Source organism: Macaca fascicularis, chromosome 5, assembly GCF_037993035.2.
Source record: "Macaca fascicularis isolate 582-1 chromosome 5, T2T-MFA8v1.1".
Taxonomy (NCBI): domain Eukaryota; kingdom Metazoa; phylum Chordata; class Mammalia; order Primates; family Cercopithecidae; genus Macaca; species Macaca fascicularis.
This window is the reverse complement of record NC_088379.1, coordinates 118019336-118039626: the sequence shown is the minus strand read 5'-3', so window position 1 is coordinate 118039626 and position 20291 is coordinate 118019336. Positions and strand designations below refer to the sequence as shown.

Genomic DNA, 20291 nt, shown 5'->3' with positions numbered 1-20291 from the left:
AATGGATAAATCAGCAATAAGGGTCGACCCCCAATGTTTTAGGTTCTAAAGTATATCTTTAGATTCCTGAAAATAAACCATACTCCCGTCTCCCAACACTATTGCATTGCATTGTTTCATTGTCTACATACAAGTATCCTTTTTTGATAGATAAAACCTTTTTTTTTTTTTTTTTGAGATAGGGACTCTGTCGCCCAGGCTGGAGTGCAGTGGTCTCATTGCAACCTCCCGTTTCTGGGCTCAAGTGATTCTCCCACCTCCGCCTCGCAAGTAGCTGGGATTACAGGAACGTGCTACCACGCCTGGCTAATTTTTTTTTTTTTTTTTGAGACGGGGATTTGCCCTGTTTGTTTCTCAGGCTGGCTTCGAACTGCTGAGCTCAGGCGATCTCGGCCTCCCAATCCCAAAGCTGGGATTAAAGGCGTGAGCCACCGCGTGCCCGACCCGTAAAACGATTTTCAATACCTTTTGAATGTAAGCTCTATGGGGGTAGGAATGTGCGTCTTGTGCATCGCAGTGTTTCCTGGGCCTACTACAGTGTTTGACACACATTGGGTGTTCCTTAAGTGTAGTTTGAATATAGGGAGGAGAAATGATTCAATGAATCAATTAAAGTAATAAACTGATATCCTTTTCTCAAAAGGTACAGATTAAGGAACTGTCTCTGCTAAAGATTCGAACTTATTTACCTCAACATCACTCTTTTAATTTGTATCAGCAACAATAAAAAATGCATTTATTTCCAGAAGAGAATTAAGTTTTGTTTTATTTTGGGTGTTTTTTTTTTCCTTAGTGGGGAAAGGAGAGGGAAAATCAGCTTTCAAGATCTTTATCCATTTCTCAAAGTTTTGTGTTTTCCAGGTTCGGGACGGTCGCCGGGAGGGAGCAGGCTGCCAAATTTCCTTGCTCGGTGTCTAACTCCTCACACAAATCCCAAAGGGCCCTTTCACCAAATCATTAAATTCTACAGAGGTGGTCAAGCTCGCACTGCTTTTCATGAAACGGAGAAAGAAAAGGGTCCTTGAAGTTTAGAAGATGCCCAAGGAAAACTCCTTGAATGACATCAAAAGAATGAGTTTCCATAGCTGTTGAAGCACGAGGGCAGTGTATCCGTACAAAGGGGGATCGGGGCACTGGGACGGGCCCACCGCTCTGTCCCAGGACAATTGGGTCACTGAAATAGGGAATTAATTACCATTGGAGAGTGGGCAGCCCATTCACCACTGGCTGAGTTTTATTAAACGCCAATATAAATAACAAAACAACTCTTGTGGCTGCACTATTCCTACACGCCAAAGGAAGGATTATGCTGGGGATTAACATCTTAAAGTCTATGAGACTTTCTGACTCAAGGCTCGGAGCTGGTAATCGTGTTTGTCTCCTGGTTCAGCGATTAGTGCTCTCTTTCTTGCACTTTCCCCTGGATAGCCAATGTCCCTTTTTGCAGGCACAGAAGGGTGGGGAAGAGGTTCTCTCCCTAGTGGGCCCCCAGCTCTCCATTCACGCGCTGGCTGTTCTTTTCCCCTTACCTGAAGAAAACAATCAGAAAGCTGGCATGGATTGGCAAAATCTCCTACGGTAATTTCTTTCCTTCGTGGGAAAGAAGAGGGACACTTGGGTAGCGGGTTGCATTAGGGGTAAGAAGTTTGCGGAGCTTTGCCTTCCCCAGAGCAGGTGGGGACAGGGTATAGCGTCTGCGAAGAAGGAAGTGAGCCTCCTAGCACCTGCGGGGCCGATTCTGCGCTAGCAAGATGACCTTGTGTGTCAAGCCGAATCCCGGAAGGTTTGACTTGGAGGCACCAGAGCACGTCGTGCGAGCTTGGGACCAGGGTCTCTAGAGTGGGGCTTGGGGCCTGGAGGATGATCTTCCCTGCCTTCTGTCTGCTCTGGCGGATGCCGATTCCTCGGACGCTATGAAAATACTGAAGGGGAGGGGCTGGCGCAGTGAAGCGCAGCTCAGTGACCTGGCCGGGACCTCTCCAGGGCTAGGTTCAAGCCGATTCCTCCCCCGAGAGGATTCAAGGGGAAAACGTGAGGGAGACCGAGAATACCTTGTGGGATGCAGTAACTGGGGATCGGGGCGAATTTACATTGTTTTCCCCTTGGCTTCCTTGGCTCCCGGATAGGGACCGTCAGAAACTCTGAATTCACACTCATTCCCAGCGCTCACCACTATCAATAACGAATCCTAGCGTTGTAAGGGGTGCTCTGCGGAGAAAGCTAATTGTTCCCTTCCCAGGCTCTCCTGCTCTGGAAGCTGCGTTTCTAGCCTGCAGCGAAGAACTAGAGACAGTTGATGTAAAAGATGTTTAGGATTTACCAACTTTTTCCCGCCGTCTTTCCATCTTTCTGAGAACTCACTCGGAGGATTAGGATTTGGGTTACAAAGCCCCCTTGTCAGGTACTTCATCTTGTTATTTTAGCAGAGCGCAGACATTCCTGTGAATTAGGGGACAGGCTCGCTGGATAGCCAAACCTTGGCTTTTGTCTTCTCAGGGAAGGGCGCCCTCCTTCGCGCCCCCGACAGTCACCTGCAACAGCAAGGGACTAGCGCGGCGACCATTTGTCCTCTTTCGCCACTTGTGAGGTCGAAGTGTGGAGGGGATGTAGCCTATGGCTCCACAGCAACACCTACCCTAAACTTTAGGGCTTTTGGGTCGTCTCAAAGTTCAAGCTTCTTAGAAGCAACAAAGGCTTTCTAAAGATCCCCACCCTGTCACCCCTCCCCTTACTTCACTTTTCTCTCACTGCATGCACTCAGCCCCCTTTCTTTCTGAGGTTTGGGGATGAGTTTAAATCATTGTGCTCCCATTTCTTGATAACTGCCTGCTTTGAGCTTTTGTTCTCTTAAAGTAGGATTCCGCACTGAAAGAAGGGCTGAAGATGAACAGTTTGACCCCTTAGGACAGTTCATGCAATGGACAGGAGCGGCCCTCGGTCACCATCCTGGCTGATGCTATTCACTCACTCCCCTCCCCCTTCACATAACATTTCAGCCTCGTTTCATCTGGACAATCTTTTAGACCACACAAGTGCCTCTTGAATTTATTTAAGTTAAAAGAGTGCTAGAAGAGTACAGCTAAGGATATTTGGCATTAGTTATGCCTTCGCAAAGCTGAGTACAAATGGAAATTGCTTTCTTTTTCCGGCAAAACTAAGCAAAATGCTGAACAAATACAATTCTGCTATCTAGGCAACTGTGAGTAGGAATGGTTGGTCTTTGGATTGCATGAGGTTGTCCTTGGGTGTTTCTCTTCTTTTTAAAAATGATATTTTTCACAGTAAGAAATATTTTCAGAAATGCTTTGTGATCAAGTGTGAATCAGCTCTTAAGGCTACAGTACAAACACACAACCAAAAATCTTAAGAGTTCCAGGATATATAGAGGGTGTTTTTGTGTTTTTGTTTTTTACAGATGTACTTTTAAAAATTGTTGTATACTTTTTTTTTTTTTTTACATTTTACTTTCTGGGATATACATGTGCAGAATGTGCAGGTTTGTTTCAACATGTGCTATAGTGCTTTGCTGCACGTATCAACCTATAATCTAGGTTTTTTTTTTTTTTTTTTTTTTTTTTGAGACGGAGTCTCGCTCTGTCGCCCAGGCTGGAGTGCAATGGCGCAATCTCGGCTCACTGCAACCTCCGCCTCCTGGGTTCACATCATTCTCCTGCCTCAGCCTCCCCAGTAGCTGGGACTATAGGCGCTCGCCACTACGCCCGGCTAATTTTTTGTGTTCTTTAGTAAGACAGGGTTTCACTGTGATAGCCAGGATGGTCTCGATCTCCTGACCTCGTAATCCACCCGCCTCGGCCTCCTAAAGTGCTAGGATTACAGGCGTGAGCCACCGCGCCCGGCCTATAATCTAGGTTTTAAGTCCCCGCATGCATTAGGTATTGGTCCTAATGCTCTCCCTCCCCTCGCCCCCCCAGCCCCACCCCCCACCAGGTCTCGTATGTGATGTTCCCCTCCCTGTGCCTACGTGTTCTCATTTACAGATGTATTTTTTTTTATAGTAATTGGACATACATCACTGCATATGCCTAAAGAAGCCCTCGTTTAAAAAAATAAAATTCTATAAACCCGATGATGTTTTTACATTTAATGATTAGAAATTGATTTATAGCAATGTTTGAATATGTACACAATCCTAAGTTTCTTGCCATCGTTGGAATGGTTTTTCCTTTTGCAGGAAACTTCCAGAATATGAAGCGTGCAGTTTACCTTAATACAATTTTACCATTACTAAGCATCTGTATAGGATATACTTAAATATGCATTATTAACTTATCACTCACAGACAGTATAGAAGATTTGGATTTTGTCAAAGGAAAACATGTACCCTTTCAGTGAGTCATAAAAACATAAAATCCTGGGAGAATATAAAAACTGGAGAGTCAGATGTTCAAATACTGTTAACAATCAACTAAAGAAATCCATTGTGTGTTTCACTGGCACTAAGCATCAGACCCAGCTTGATCTCATTGTTATTTGGGGTTATACGAGGCTCACCAAGTTTCCCTTTAAGTCTCTACTTAACTAGATTCCAATTCTGTTCTTCCCCCAAATGTATTTTATCATTAAATCAACCTAGCACTCCCTAGCTAAACCAAAAGTTTAAAGCAAACTGTCCAAAGACAGGTATCTCCACTGACACTAAAATAAATCTTCCTTTGTTTTCATTACATTAATCTATTTTGGCTTGTATTTCTTTGCAACTCCTGTGAAGCGATATAGGTATCTAAAGACTGAAAAACCAAGGTTCCTCCTATCATTCATTGGTATTTGTTTTTAAAAGTCTTTGATCATTTCCTCAGAACCTAGCTTTCTTGTCCTTTAATTTTATTCAAATTTACAAACAAACAAAAATTCTGTGTCTGCTCCCACGTGTTCCTTCGGTCCCTACTGGGCTAGACAAGTCCACACCCTTGGCAGGTTTTCTTTTAGGGGGACTATGAGAAGAGTATTTGCTTGTTTGCTATCAGTGATAATTGCCTATAAATTAATGTTCATGTGTACAGCAACAAAGGAAAGCACTTCTAGCACAATTTGTGCTTGGTCAAACTTTTTATGAAGTTCTGATTCTGAAGGTTCATGATACAGAGACAGAAACCCAAAGATGTGTGAGACGCAGGTGCTGTGTGCTAGAAACACTGAAAGTGTCTCCCTTTTCTTTTCATTTCTGCACTTCTAACACGTGAAATTAAGCTGTTCTAAAATAATTGAGGCGGAAACTGGCAAATGATGCTTTTGTATTTTGGGAATTTGCTTTAAAAAGGGAGAACGTGAAAACACAAACATCAAAGAGCAAAGTGGAAATCATGATAGTTTTCAAATAATTCCAAGATAGAGGGAAGCCGGAAGGTTAAAGAACTGCAATGGGTAATGCTCCTTTTCACAGGTTTCTAATTTTCACTTTCTTTACTTTGTGCCTTCCAGTCCTCCTTGTTATCTCCCTGAAGAAAACATTAAACAAATTAAAGCCATGCCAAAATACTAACAGCCAATTTAACCACCCCATCTTTGGAATACAGTTTGTTTCTAAGTCCTACAAACCGAGGGAGACAGAAACCAGAAGACAGTATTCTCTTTCTCTTCTACTCTTCCACTCCTAACACTCCAACTGTGCCTTGCCTAAAGTTAATTTGCAAAGGGGATCTCAAGGGACCCCACTCCAGTCTACTGAAGTCCGGATCCATCCCCACGTGGACAAAAGGGTGGGCATGAACGTGGGGAAAGTGGGGAGGGCTGACGAGCAATTCAGAACAAGTTTCCTCCGAGGTCCAGTCGCCCTTCAGCTCTTTTTTCTTATTGAAAAACAGAAGAATTGGGAAGATGGGCCCCTTGTCCCTACAACGCCCCCCAGCGCGGAGCAGAGGTCACGGAAATGTCAGCGCAGCGCATTTGCTTGCAGGAGCAGCAGCTCTGCCGCTCCTCCAGCTCGGTTCGCTGCCACCCACGCGGGAAGCCTCCTTGCTGTCCCTCCAGGCTATAAACTGGGTAAACCCCCGCAAAACCTGTATCAGTGCCCGGAGCCTCAGTTTGCCGTATGTAAAACGAGGGGGATCCTTTCAGCTCTAACAAGTGAGTGGTTTTATTCTCACATCCCTAAAAGCTCATCAACTGCTACACTATCCGACCTCCCCTCCCAGGAGACGCCTGTTTGAATCCCCAGTGTCCTCTCCCTTCACTCTCCCACGCCAGTTTCGACGGACCCCAAACACACTTGTCCACGAGGCGTCCACAGCTCGCCATCCACGCCCTTCTCCTCTCCTAACCAAATGAATCCTTTTAAAAATCGTTTACTATTTGATACAGCCCCTAAGAGGCTTTGCCAAGAGACGCCCGGCAGCACCACAGGGCTAACTGCTTTCCCCGGGATTCTGACCCCCATTAACTAATTCCTAGTTCCCATCACCCAGGAGCTAGGAGGGCCGGCAGCGCCGGGTGCTGTGCCTGCGCGCGCGCCGGGCGGGGGGAGCCTCGGCTGCAGCGAGGACGAAGGCGGGGGCGGTAGCACGGGTCCCCCCATCCGCCCCCAGCGCTCGGGCCCCTAATGAGCCGCTGAAAGGGAGCGGGCTCCGGTGCGCGTGGCTCGCAGGCCTCCCGGAGTCCGGGGCGCCCTGATTGGCCAGCTGCGCCTCGCGACCTCCATTCATTAATAAATTAGCGGCACGCTCCAGCCGAGCGCGAGCCACCAATCACAATGGACAGCGGCGGCGACAACAGCCGCAGCTTGAGCCTCTGCGGCCGCTGCGGCTTCGCCAGCTCCGGCCGCAGCCTGGAACTCCAACAGGAGCTTTAGAACCATTTTATGCTGATTAGATAAAGGGGGAAAAGAGAGGCGGGGGTGGTGGGAGGAGGAGGATGGATGGCAGGGCCAAGGGAGGGGGAAACGCAGTGAAGAAAGAGAAAGAAATGAATGATGATAATGCAATGAAAAGAATAAGCCAGGGGAGGGAAAAGCGGGGGAGAAGGGGGGCAGGACTGACAGGAGGAGGAGGCGGTGGCGGGGAAGGGGGAGCCCGGGGCAGATCTGATTGTTTTCTTGGTGGTATATAAGGGGTTTTAAGGAGAGTCGTGTGCCAGACACGCAGCCACTGAACCACAAGCAGCTTCGCTTTAACTGGAGTGCCTGGGAGTCGCGTGCCAGGAGCCGCACGGCCAGGGACTGACTGACAGACAGACACGCACCACCACCACAACACACAAGACCCGGGCGGGCCGCCGCCGCCGCCGCCGCCGCCGCCGCCGGGGCTCTTGGCAAACTCGCCGGTCGCAGAGGTCCCCCGCGGAGCTGCGCCACAGTAGCGCCAGGCTTGCAGCTTTCACCCCCGGCGAAGGACGCGGCGCTGCGCTCGCGGCTGCACTAAGATTCCCGGCACACGCCAAAGTCACAGCAACGCTGAGGCACAGTTAGAGCCAACTAAGTAAGTATTCGAGCCACGGCTTCCAACTTCGCAGGTGGCTTCCCAGCACTCGGTCCAACCACACCCGCACGCCCTCTGGTCCGCGCAGAATCTTTGTCGCGGAGGCCGCAGTCCCTTCTCGGCGGGAACGCAAGTCGGCCCGCGGAGGGCAGGACCTGGCTGACTGGCTGCAGGATCACAGCGAGAGCTAGCGGCGCTCCTGACCTTGGCCCGGGTTTCTTTACCGCGCCATTCGGAGCTGGTCTTCTCGGGTGCGCGCCCGAGCACGCCCCTGTGACACGAAGATCGCGCCTCTGTTTCTTTCCTTACGCCTCACTGCCTTTTTCTCCTTCCCCTCTCTCTTTGGTAGGATGTTCGTCAAATCCGAGACCTTGGAGTTGAAGGAGGAAGAGGACGTGTTGGTGCTGCTCGGTTCGGCCTCCCCCGCCTTGGCGGCCCTGACCCCGCTGTCATCCAGCGCCGACGAAGAAGAGGAGGAGGAGCCGGGCGCGACAGGCGGGGCGCGTCGGCAGCGCGGGGCTGAGGCCGGGCAGGGGGTGCGGGGCGGCGAGGCTGCGGGTGCGGAGGGCTGCCGGCCCGCACGGCTGCTGGGTCTGGTGCACGATTGCAAACGGCGCCCCTCTCGGGCGCGGGCCATCTCCCGAGGCGCCAAGACCGCGGAGACGGTGCAGCGCATCAAGAAGACCCGTAGACTGAAGGCCAACAACCGCGAGCGAAACCGCATGCACAACCTCAACGCGGCACTGGACGCGCTGCGCGAGGTGCTCCCCACGTTCCCAGAGGACGCCAAGCTCACCAAGATCGAGACCCTGCGCTTCGCCCACAACTACATCTGGGCGCTCACCGAGACCCTGCGCCTGGCGGATCACTGCGGGGGCGGCGGCGGAGGCCTGCCGGGGGCGCTCTTCTCCGAGGCAGTGTTGCTGAGCCCGGGAGGCGCCAGCGCCACCCTGAGCAGCAGCGGAGACAGCCCCTCGCCCGCCTCCACGTGGAGTTGCACCAACAGCCCCGCGCCGTCCTCCTCCGCGTCCTCCAACTCCACCTCCCCCTACAGCTGCACTTTATCGCCCGCCAGCCCGGCCGGGTCAGACATGGACTATTGGCAGCCCCCACCTCCCGACAAGCACCGCTATGCACCTCACCTCCCCATAGCCAGGGATTGTATCTAGAGCTGCCGTTTCTGTTACCCACGTCAGGCCTTAGTGGGTTCCCTTTCCTGTCCCCAGTCAAGCCCTCCTCCCTTACCCTGCCCCCTCCCTTCTATGCCCTGGAAACCTTCTCACTTCACAGGGCAGGTGTAGCCGTTCTGATTCCCCGGTTGTTTCTTGCATTTCTTGGCTTTGTGTATCCTTCATTCAGACGGGCTCTGATTTATTGAAGGTGTGATGGAGCTTATTGTCAAAGCCAAGGGTGGCGTTTTGGGGGCGCTTCTTGAGACGAAAAAGACGCTGGGAAGAGATGATGGTGGCATATCTAAACAGTTTGCAGAGCGGACTGACGCTCCTCCCCTTTCTCTGTAACGCCGGAGGACTTGGTGCAGTTCGTGTGAATCTCACAGGGAGAATGCAACTGGTTCCTGTGATCTCTTCACCTTTGCTTCTACATAGAGATGTTAATGTCGAGTAGAAAGAAATGTATCTTAGCATCTGAATGATTTTACTGGTAATAATATTATCCACAGATTTGCAATGGCTGGCATCTGCTTTATTCCCATTGCTGTCTGCAGGCTGTGGGAATTTCACCTGTCAAACCAAACTTTCCCTCTCTGATGTGCACTTTGTTCTGTTTCCCAGATTCGTCACAATGCCTATTGTCCCGTCCTTCTCTTTCCTTTTTCTTCCCTATTTTGCCATCTGTCTCTTATGATTTATAAGGGGGAAAAAACTTGTTTTGTTAGAGGGGCAGGTTAGAAGTCATTGTATAATTTGTAGGCTTTGTAATGATTGAATGCAAGCGTGGAAATTTAGGCTGAACTCTCTATCAAAAGGAAAAATGTGGAGGAAAAGGGAAAAATCAGGAGGGAGGATTGCTTCATGCATTATTTATCTCGACCTTTTAGGGAAGAAGGAACTCCCCCATTCTTTCGAGAGATTAAAAATAAATCAACAGTCTGAAAACCTAAGCAGACACGGAGCATTATCCGGATCAGCCACACACGTGTTCCCTTCTATTTATTATAAAGAAATTTTTCATGGGAAAATATGTATTTTTTTGTATATTCTACAGAGTTTATTCTAGTATGTATTTACGTATTGAAGAACAAGAAAGTTGTTCTTGTGATTAAACTATAAATAAAGTATCTAATTTTCATAAGTTTGTGTGTTGTATTCTAACTTTTTCTTGCTTATGTGATTGTTGGATGCCGAATGAGTTGTGTGTTTTTGAAATTCTCCCCATGTCAAATTGAATGTAGTACTTGTATTTTTTGGCAATGCTTTGTGTAGAATTTCATTAAGAAATCACAAAAAGCTGAATCATATTTGAGACACTAATATTGAAATGAGTGTAACTCTATTTTTAAGACAAGCACACAATTTATTTTTAAGAAATAAATTTCTGAGCAAACAAGCAAAAAAGGGGAGAAGAATTTAAATGATAATTAAGTCATGATAAGCTCCAAAGTTCCGAAAACCTTGATTTGAAAAAAAGTGAAGTTGAAATTTCTTGGTGGAGTGTGTGGAAATTTGGTTTTTGTACAATTTGTTTGGCTTCATTTCTCATCTGTAAACTGAAGGGATGGGACGTGACCTCCAAGGGTGCTGCCTTTCCAGCTCTAACATCTGTGATGTAACAGTATGTATAAATTCATTATTAGAAGATTTCCTATTAGGCATTTTAACAAGTTAGTTGCTTTTAAAAGCAGGCTCCCAGAATAAAGCAGACATTTAGAATGAACTGGAATTGAAAACATATAAAGAAATAGCTCCACTTTCCAATATTTGTTAAAGTTATTACATAGTCAAAACTTCTTCAAAGAGAAAGCAAAAATGGTTTAACTTGCATCTCAATCTCCAAAGCAGAAATGAATGATCTTTGATTGGCTTTGGGTCAAAAATGACCAAATGAAGGTTGACCACATTCTAGGTTTAATCCCCTTGGGGAAGAGTGTCTATGATAACACAAGCTAAAAAAGATCACAATAAATCTTGGTTGTTCACAGCATCCCCCTCCCCACGAATGTCTTACCTGCATCTGATTTGGGCTATATACTCCACTCTTCTGCACAATGCAATAATAATTTCTCCTGAGGTGTCTATCTGAAACTACTCCTCTCTAATAACTCCATTTTAATCAAAGGCAGAACTAACTCAGGGTTTTGGTTTCAATTTTATAGCCAAGCATGAGAGACCTTTTGGTAAATCCCTTTTAATTTAAAGATTGTGTTACTCTTAGCTGCTCTTTGAATGTCTGACGTAGGGAGAAAGTGACATTTCTCTTATATTCACATTTATGTTTCTAGTGTTTAAAAAGCCAAGCCAGCAAGCAAAGGAACTGTAATATGATAGTTTGAAAACATCAGTTTTGGTGCTGAAGAATGCATCTTCTGGTGATACATTTAACGACACATGGTGCTTCCTTTGGAAACTTGCCAAAGAAATAGTTCATGACAAAATCTCAGATGCAGCTACTCCTGCGACTATGGGAAACCTTCTCAATTGATGAAGCCATCCCATAAAAAGATGACCCTAATGGCTCAGTTGGAGAGGCAGGGATGGATAGATGATTCAATAATCCTAGCTCTGAGCAAGGCTCATACAACTAATACAGACTTCACTCTTGACCTAGCCGACTCTAGACACTTCTTCCAAGTCCAGAGTCTTGTTCAACTTCTCAAAGCTGGAGCTTGGAGGTCTCCATGTACACACAAGCAGACACATCCTAAATGCCAGGGCTTTCATCTACCATTTGCAATTCACACTCAGGCTTTCCCTTCCCCGTCTAGAACACACCTATTTTACACTAAATTGGTGCAATTATTTTTTATGGCGTCTAATCATCTTAAGCGGGTAAGAATGATGTACTGACTGCCTCGGCACCGAGATTCTCTCCCCTAACCCGTTGCAACCTTCACGGCCTGTGGCCTGAGGCCCAGCCGTTCTTTTCCCTTCCTAGTAGGAATGAGTACAATTAGAGGGTCGAAGCCGCTGCTTCTGCAGGAGGCAACAAGGTCGTTTTTCCATTTGATTCATTTCCCTCCCGACACTGTGACCGCACTGTGATGAGCTGCATCTGTGTGCACCAAGTAGGTCTGCAGGCCTCGGAGCCACGCCATTTTATTTCTGGTGGCTCTGACGAGAGACACTTCAACCAACGCTGTGGAGATTTTCTTTCGGTGACAGTCACAGACTCCCAGTGTTGCTAGATCTTTCCAACGCCAGTTAGTGCGATGCGGCGCGTTCCTAAGTGCGGAGAGGCGCGAAGGTGGGTGCTGTTCTCATTGGAGCGTCGCTTTAGCGCGGCCAGAGTTCTGGGATTGGCTGTATTTATTTGTTCTAAAGTGCTTAGGCCTTGTTACAGCTCATTTTGCCTCCACTAGATTTTAAATACATCCATCTGAGCGCCAAGAAGGAGAAAAAAAGGTAGGGAGGCGGACTGCCAACCGCTGGGACTGCCACAGGAGCCGGACCTAGGCTCAGCTGGAGGCAGGAGGAGGGGCTGAGGCTTCCCGGGCCCGCAGCACCTGGACCAGAACTGGGTGGGCTCCCCAGGTGTCCCAGCTGAGGCGAAGGCCCTGGGCGGCTTTGGCCGGGGGGTGGGGAGGAAGGGCCCATTCGGCACTTCCCAAAGCCTAGTCCTATGGCCCAGGAAGGGCTTTTAGGCCCAAGGCCGGCTTCAGCCGCCTACCCGCCAGTCTGGGTCACAGGCTGCTAAAGGGCTTGGCTTGAGGGCGAGGCTGAGAGCTGCGGCTTTCCCACCCGCTGGGTACACCCCCCTGCACTGCACACCCTTGGGCCGGTTGTGACTTCTGGGCACCGACACCTGGAACCGGTTAAAAGCGCCTCCTCCTCACCGCCAGCCTTGGTCTCCCCCGAGCCCCCTCGGGCTCCCAAGCGAGCTTTGAATGTATTAATTAAATAAAGTGGGCAGCTCTTGAATCGCGCCAATGCAGGGCGCTCCCGGGAGCGTGAAAGTCCTGGCCTCCGAATCCGCAAAATAAATGTGTGAAAAGAGAATTAGTGAAATTAGGTTAGACCAATAAAACGTGAGGACTCCAATACCCCCCCTTTCTCGCTCCCCCAGCCTGGGGCTAGAAGGGCTATCTGGTCTGATCTATTGTTTCCTGCCCTGACAGGGGGTTCATTGTGTGATAAATAATTCCCCCTCCATTTTCTTTTATTCTTTAAAAAAATGGGAATTTGCATAATCAGTGCTTTGATGTGGCCAGAAATCGGAGGTTTGGTCTCCCCAAGTCTGCTATTGGTAGCGAAGCAACAAAGCTAGATTCAGATCTTTCACTTCGCTGACAGTGTGTGGGGCAGATTGTCAGAAATAGCAGCGTTAAGCTGCTGGCTTCTTTTTTAAGGACCACTTTAATGATTAAACTTAAGGAATGTCCAAAAAAGGAGGGATGAAAGGCCAGCTTTCTCATCACCCCACAGACACCCCCCCCCCACCCCCGCCCTCCGTGCTTCTTATTGTTCTTGTTCTCTGCAGTTTCTTTTCCAAAGCGCTTGGTTTGGGGGATGGTGCATCTTCCTTGGGGCCGCCCCACGTGGCTCAGAGTGGGCACCGGCAGGGGTCCCCCTGGGCCAAGGAGGGGCCAGGTCTGCAGGAGCGGTTCTCCTCGCCCCCCACGCGTTTTTCCTTCCCCAGTTTGATTTTTCCAGCCGAGATGGGGTTCATTTTACGGAGGACGTTGAAGTGAGTCGCTCTTTAGTCCCCGAGTGAAATGAGTGGGGGTTGGGGGGTTCCCTGGGAACGCAGCTTGGAGGCAGTTTCAGATGGTCCCCGACAGGAGAGGCGAGCAAAGAAATTCAGTCATCCGGAAAGCAGAACGCGAAAGCCAGTGTGGCCGGACCTATTATTTCCCTGCAAGGTGGCGTGAGTCGGGAGGATGGAGTGGGAAACAATCCTGATGGTGTGTGCGTTACAACAAATGACTTTTTTCCCCCTCTCGGTGCCAGGGTCGGGGGAGGGGAGATAGGGGTGGTTCTGTCTGCTTTCGCTCGCATTCTCTGCTTCTCCAGCTGCTCAGAGCGCGAAGGGGGAAATGCCAACTTGGATTACTGACTGAGAACACCGCATGAAAGGCCAGGCCTTCCTGATCACCCGGGCAGGCGCCGGCTTCGCGCTCCAGCCTGTAGAGGTGTCAACCGCGTGAGAGATGCTCGGTCTCCCGGGATCCAAATTGGAGATGGAATCAGAGATGGAACGGGGAAAGGAGGAGGATCCTTGAAACACCTGGCGCCCACGGTCCCACTCCTTCTCCTCCTCAGCCCCGCATCTCACCGAACTGACCCCGGGCCATTCTTCAGATGTCCCAGCAGCTTTTGGATCGCAGAGCTTCAGCGGTAGTTAGCTCATCGTCAGTTCTCTTTTTTCTCGGTTATCTTTGCTTTTACTTTTCAAGGCTGTAACTATGTAAGCATTCGGTTTTCTGCATATTCACTTTCTTACAAAACAAAAGTTATACATTTCTTAGGAAATAAAAGAACCAGGGATTCACAGTTCTTCCCAATGGAAACATATTTTTAAGGCTCGACTTTGGGGGCAGCTGTTTAGATTCGTGTAACCTGGTAGACTCTACTTACTGCACATGGAAGTCCAGCCATGCAAGAAAGCAAGAGGCAACATGTTAAAGTTATTTCCAAAGGACGCATCTCCTAGAGTAGCCTGTTTGGACTGCAGCTGGCTTTTTAAAGATTCAATACGGAGTGTATATCTTCTCTGATAGTTCTTGTCGAATTGTACAGCAGGTTGTGTCACCAGTGTTTGTCTCCATTTCTTTCTAATAATTCCATTATCACCTTCTCTTTGTTTCCATCTGCACTCAAATCCTCGATTTCACTAACACTCCTTTTTGCTCCATAACTAAAGGCATACGTGGAGACATTAAACAATGGAGCAAAGAACCAAAACCTTTCACCTATCTTATTTGATGTAGAAAGGATTAAATAAAGGTGCTGAAGTCCATGTAAAATGGAAACAGGAAGCCTTAAAATATGGAGAAAGCTGGGGATGGTTTCCATGGCAGCAGCTTGCAATAAAGCCTAATTCCAAGTGACAAAGAGGTCATCTTCCTTTTCAAACGTGTTTATGATCCCTTTGTGTATTGTATTTTGGCATAAAAGCTTCTCCGCACCGTCAGGGCTCCGCGGGCAGCTCTATGACTCTCAAGGGGGTTTATTGCCTCCTTGGCATAAGAATAGCCGAAAGAAGCCAAACTAGTGCCAGTATGACAAAAGAGTAACCCCACAGGCTTGCCATTGCTTTCTTTCCTTTTTTTTTTTTTTTTTGCAATACATAAATCTTGCTATACATTGAAGTAATCAAACACGAAGGATTCTGAGATAAGTTTAGTTTAATCTTGTTTTTTTTTTCTTCAAATTTTTACATCTACTGAAACATCATATATAAACCAATACAAGAAGGTTGATTTAATATGAGGATATGATTTATTTTTGCGTTACTTTCCAGATAATTTTGGGAAAGAAGTCAAGTGAGATAAAACATTGAACATACCTGTGAAACTAACTAAAGACTAGCTATAAACTTCAGATAATCATTGTATCAATGAATTAATACTTTTTTTCATATCACAGTGCCCAGACTGATCAAAAAGATGTTTTTAAAAATCAAACCTATCTAGGCCAGGTGTGGTGGCTAACGTCTGTAACCCCAGAACGTTGGGAGGCCAAGGCGGCAGGATCACTTGAGGCTGGGAGTTCGAGACCAGCCTGGCCAACATGTTGAAACCCCCTCTCTACGAAAAACACAAAAATTAGCGAGGCTGGTGGCACATGCCTGTAATCCCAGCTACTCGGGAGGCTGAGGCAGGAGAATCACTTGAACCCTGGAAGCAGAAGTTGCAGTGAGATGAGATCCCACTACTGGACTCCAGCCTGGGCGACAGAATGAGACCCTGTTTCAAAATAAATAAATAAGGGCCCGGCGTGGTGGCTCAAGCCTGTAATCCCAGGACTTTGGGAGGCAAGCAGATCATCTGAGGTCAGGAGTTCGAGACCAGCCTGGCCAACATGGTGAAACCCAGTCTCTACTAAAAAAGTACAAAAATTAGCCAGGCGTGGTGGCACACACCTGTAATCTCAGCTACTCGAGAGGCTGAGGCAGGAGAATCGCTTGAACCCGGGAGGCAGAGGTTGCAGTGAGCTGAAATCTTACCGCTGCACTCCAGCCTGGACAACAAGAGTGAAAACTCCATCTCAATAATAATAATAATAATAAATAAAAAATAATAAGAAAGATAGTTAAAAAAAATCCTATCTAAGTTAATAATGTTTCCCCTAACCCTCAAAATTACCATGGCAACCGCTTGGAAGCAGACAAGAAAAAAACATAATTTTGCTGGAAAAACAGTAAAGAACTCAGAAGTTCTGAGTTCACATCCAACGTTTCTCTTGAATTAGGAGATGATTTTGGACTGTATCTCTGTGTGACATCGGGCATGTGCACGCACAAACACATCCTGTAGAGTTTTTCATGGTATCTGCAAAAGAAACTCCTTCCTATAATTTTCAGTAGATGTAGGAGACTCCATCTGACATATTCAGTTATTATTCTGTAAGCAAACAATTTTTAAAGTGGTTCAGTTCTCCTTGAGTAGAACTGTTCTGGCATCTTAGGCTTTTCTGTTCTACATTGGGGAGAGTTTTCTAAACGTCCAAGAGTTTTCAGAACCATTTTGTTTTGAACTATAGGAGGTGAAGCTGAACTGATGAAGGCACTGGCCAGTGGTACACTTCTCACCTCCACATTACTCTGTATCTTACCTACACTTTCATAACACATGCATGGTGTGGTAATTACCATAATACCTTACAAAGCAGATTGGAGAACATATCTGTGGTGTCAATGACTGGATATAGTTCTCCAGGTAATCAGGTAATTGCTGCCTCTGCTTATTTCTTTTTTTCTTTTTTTGAGACAGGGTCTCACTCTGTCACCCAGGTTAGAGGGTAATGGCACGATCCTGGGTCACTGTAGCCTCTGGCTCCTGGGGTCGAGCGTTTCTTCCATGTTAGCCTCCTGAGTAGCTGGGACTTCAGGCATACACTACCACACCTAGCTACATTTTTAAATTTTTCATAGAGATGAGGCCTCCCCTATGTTTCCCAGTAGGCTCAAGCGACCCTCCCACTTCAGCTTCCTAAAGTGCTGGGATTATAGGCGTGGTTACTGCTCCAGCCCGCTTCTCTTTTTCCTTTGAGATGGAGTCGCCAAGGCTGGAATGCGGTGACAAGATCTTGGTTCACTGCAGTCTCCGCCTCCCAGGTTCAAGGGATTCTTACGCCTCATCTTTCCAAGTATCTGGGATTACAGGCACATGCCAGCACACCTGGCTATTTTCAGTAGATGGGGTTTCACCATGTTGGCCAAGGCTGGTCTCAAACTCCCGGCCTCAAGTGATTCGCCCGCCTCAGTCTCCCAGAGTGCTGGGATTACCAGCATGAGCTGTGGTGCCTGGCCTGCTTCTTTAACTTTCTAAGGAAGAAAGTCAAAGGGTCAATTTTCTTCAATACCCTTTTTTTTTTTTTTCTCCCTACCCCAGCAAAGTGAGTGAAACTCCCCAAGGGCATTTTGATTCTAATGTTACCATACTTTTGGTAAGGGACTAGAAAGACAGTATTCATAAACACTGAGCTTCTTCACCCTTTTGTATTCATGACACACTTTCAAATTCTAGAGATTTTTCTTAGCAAATTGGAAAGGATTACAAGTCTCAAGACAACATTAAACAAGGCAACAATGATTACACCATGCACTGTCTCACTGGCATCTCACAGAATCTATTAACATTCATAATCATCGGATTATTCACTTCGTTGTCCTTTTGCACTATATTACTGTGTAAATAGAACTATTTCTTGTCCTACAGTGATTTGCTCTACACGGTAGGCAATATTTTTACAAGTTCCAGGAAACACAATTTCTTTTGCACTATATTTAGACTCTTATTTAAAGCTTGAAGAGGTCTGGTGTGGTGCCTCACACCTGTAATCCCAGCATGTTGGGAGGCTGAGGTGGGAGGATTGCTTGAGGAGTTCGAGACCAGCCCGGGCTATTTAGGGAGACCTTGTCTCTCTAAAAAAAATTAGCCAGCATGGTGGTGTATGCCTGTAGTCCCAACTCTTCAGGAGGCTGAGGTGGGAGGATTGCTTGAGCTCAGGAGGTCAAGGCTGCAGTGAACTGTAATCGCACCACTGCACTCCAGTCTGGGTGACAGAGTGAGAACATTTCTCAAAATAAAAATAAATAAATAAATAAACAAAAGAAAGCTTGCTATTTCCTTTCATTCCATGATGTTCAGTTAATTGTGTTTCACCTGACAAAACACTACTGCTGGATATTGTGGAGGATGTTCCTTGTCTTTGCCATATCTGACTCTCTAATCCTTTTGGGCATGCTCAGACCATTTATAACTGAGCTTGTCTCTATCTCCCTCTTGCCTTAAGATAGTAAGGCCAAAATATCAAAGCTAGTTGGGCTCCTGAGTGACCACATAAAGAGCAGTGGTCATCATGAGTCACCGACACTCACAGTGGATGTTGCATGAGAGAGAAAAACCTGAGTGAAGCCACTTAGATTCAGTGGTTGGTTGTTATTGCATCATAATTTAGCCTACCCTGATTAATATGGTTGTATATTTATTCAGGGAGTATATAACTTATTTGTAGCAACAAAATTAAAAAAGAGTCTTATACATTGACTAAAACTTGGTAGCCCACTTTTGAAGAATTTGAAGATTCTGTTATTTTAAAAGTCATTTTTATTTTTATTTTGGGCCGTGTAAGAATGTTTTAATGCCTTAAAATCTTCAGCTGTTCCAAAAGTGATTTTAAAAAACCATCTTGGCCGGGCGCGGTGGCTCAAGCCTGTAATCCCAGCACTTTGGGAGGCCCAGACGGGCGGATCACGAGGTCAGGAGATCGAGACCATCCTGGCTAACACGGTGAAACCCCGTCTCTACTAAAAATACAAAAAACTAGCTGGGCGAGGTGGCGGGCGCCTGTAGTCCCAGCTACTCGGGAGGCTGAGGCAGGAGAATGGCGTAAAAACCCAGGAGGCGGAGCTTGCAGTGAGCTGAGATCCGGCCACTGCACTCCAGCCCGGGCGACACAGCGAGACTCCATCTCAAAAAATAAATAAATAAATAAATAAAAAACCATCTTAACCATTTTAAGTGTGCAGTTTAGTAGTGTTAAGTATATTCATATTGCTGTGCAACAAATCTTCAGAACTTTTTCATCTTGCAAAACTGAAATTCTATACTCATTAAACAACAGCTCTCATTTCTTCTTCCCTCCAGCTCCTGGAAATACTATTCATATTTATTTTCAAAGCATGTAGGACCCCTGCCCTCATTTTTCTCTATCTCATTTTAATTAACTTTAATTTGAATTGCCCACACTATTATTATAGAAGTAAGCATGTATAAAGTTCTATCATTCACAACTAGTTCTTCTGCTACCTTTCAGGACATAATTAACAAAATGGAGCTGTACTCTCCTTTCCATAGCGTTATTGACTGATGCAAAATTGCGGTCAGTTTTGCAAGAGAGCACCCATTATCTTGGTACCTACTCCTCCTGAATGAAGAGTAGATGGCTTGACAGAGTCCTGCAGGTAATTATGTTTTTTGCCCCATTTTTTTCCAGAATGGGCCAGAGGTAGTTCAATGGGTCTAGAGGCCAGTTTGAAGAGTAGATTGATTCCTGAGCCCATGAATAAAATTCACTGTGATGTACAATTTGATCCTGTTGGTACCCAAGCTTAAAAAGACAATGTGATTAAACCACACATTAAATTGAAGTACTATAATTAGCTTACTAACTTAGAGTATGTGATGGGGTTTTTTCATTTTGGAGAAGCCAGAGCATTGGACTAAGTGGTTAGGGTCCTTTCTGTTACTGAGTGGCTATATAACTGTGAGTAGGTCTCTTAGCCTGGTATAGTAGGCCTAAGGTTAGAACAACTATTTATGGTTATACCAGGTATTTCCAAACTCTATTCTAGCTTCACTTTTCAATGTCTTTTTTAAAATAAAGTCCAATAGGTTTGCTTTTAGAAACACTTTTAGACAAAATCTAACAGATTCATCCTGATATATTTTTGGAAAGATTTTACTTTTCAAAGAGTCCATATTAATTTTGAAAAATACTTGGAAAAACCACATTTTAACTTTTTTTTTTTTTATAACTATGCCTTTAAAAATGAAAACTGGAAGCTTGAAGAAGGCAAATGAAAAGTCCCTCAAGCTAGGCTAATATTTAGCACTGACATCTAAGACTGGCCATGTGCTTTGGATTTGATTTTGTTTTTCATTCAGCACTTGTACTGAACAGAGGTCAATCATTTTAGGTGGTAAGGAGAAGTAAATTTTTGATAAAGGTTTCTCTCTTTTAAGCTGCTTCCAAGCAGGGGATGATAATTTCTTTTGTTCAGAGAGTTGTAATCTTTCATCTGCCTCATTTCTCCCTGATCTTTAAAGGTGTCTCTTGATTTGGACATCATGGATCTATAAACACATCACACAATAATTTAAAATTGTTCCTCTTGGGGGGAAAACAGATTAAGTCTCAGCTCCCCATGAATAGCTCTGCTCTCTTTTTTAATAAAGAAGAGTTAGACTGGACCAGTGCCGCTGGCATATTTACCTTCATGAGCTAAAAAAAAAAAAAA

At 46.3% G+C, this 20291-nt stretch overlaps 1 protein-coding gene and 1 long non-coding RNA gene across 2 annotated transcripts; one reads left to right on the top strand and one right to left on the bottom strand.

Moving 5' to 3' along the window:
* Positions 1 to 4087: 4087 nt before the first annotated feature.
* Positions 4088 to 7881, bottom strand: LOC135970979 (uncharacterized). The gene is made up of 2 exons (XR_010586956.2): positions 7195 to 7881; positions 4088 to 5456 (listed from the first exon to the last, which is right to left on the bottom strand). It is a non-coding gene; the product is annotated as an uncharacterized lncRNA (long non-coding RNA).
* NEUROG2 (neurogenin 2) lies at positions 6690 to 9743 on the top strand. The gene is made up of 2 exons (XM_045392777.3): positions 6690 to 7430; positions 7780 to 9743. The coding sequence occupies exon 2, from the start codon at positions 7781 to 7783 to the stop codon at positions 8597 to 8599; it is 819 nt and encodes a 272-aa protein (XP_045248712.2). The 5' UTR covers positions 6690 to 7430; position 7780; the 3' UTR covers positions 8600 to 9743.
* The last annotated feature ends 10548 nt before the right edge of the window (positions 9744 to 20291 follow it).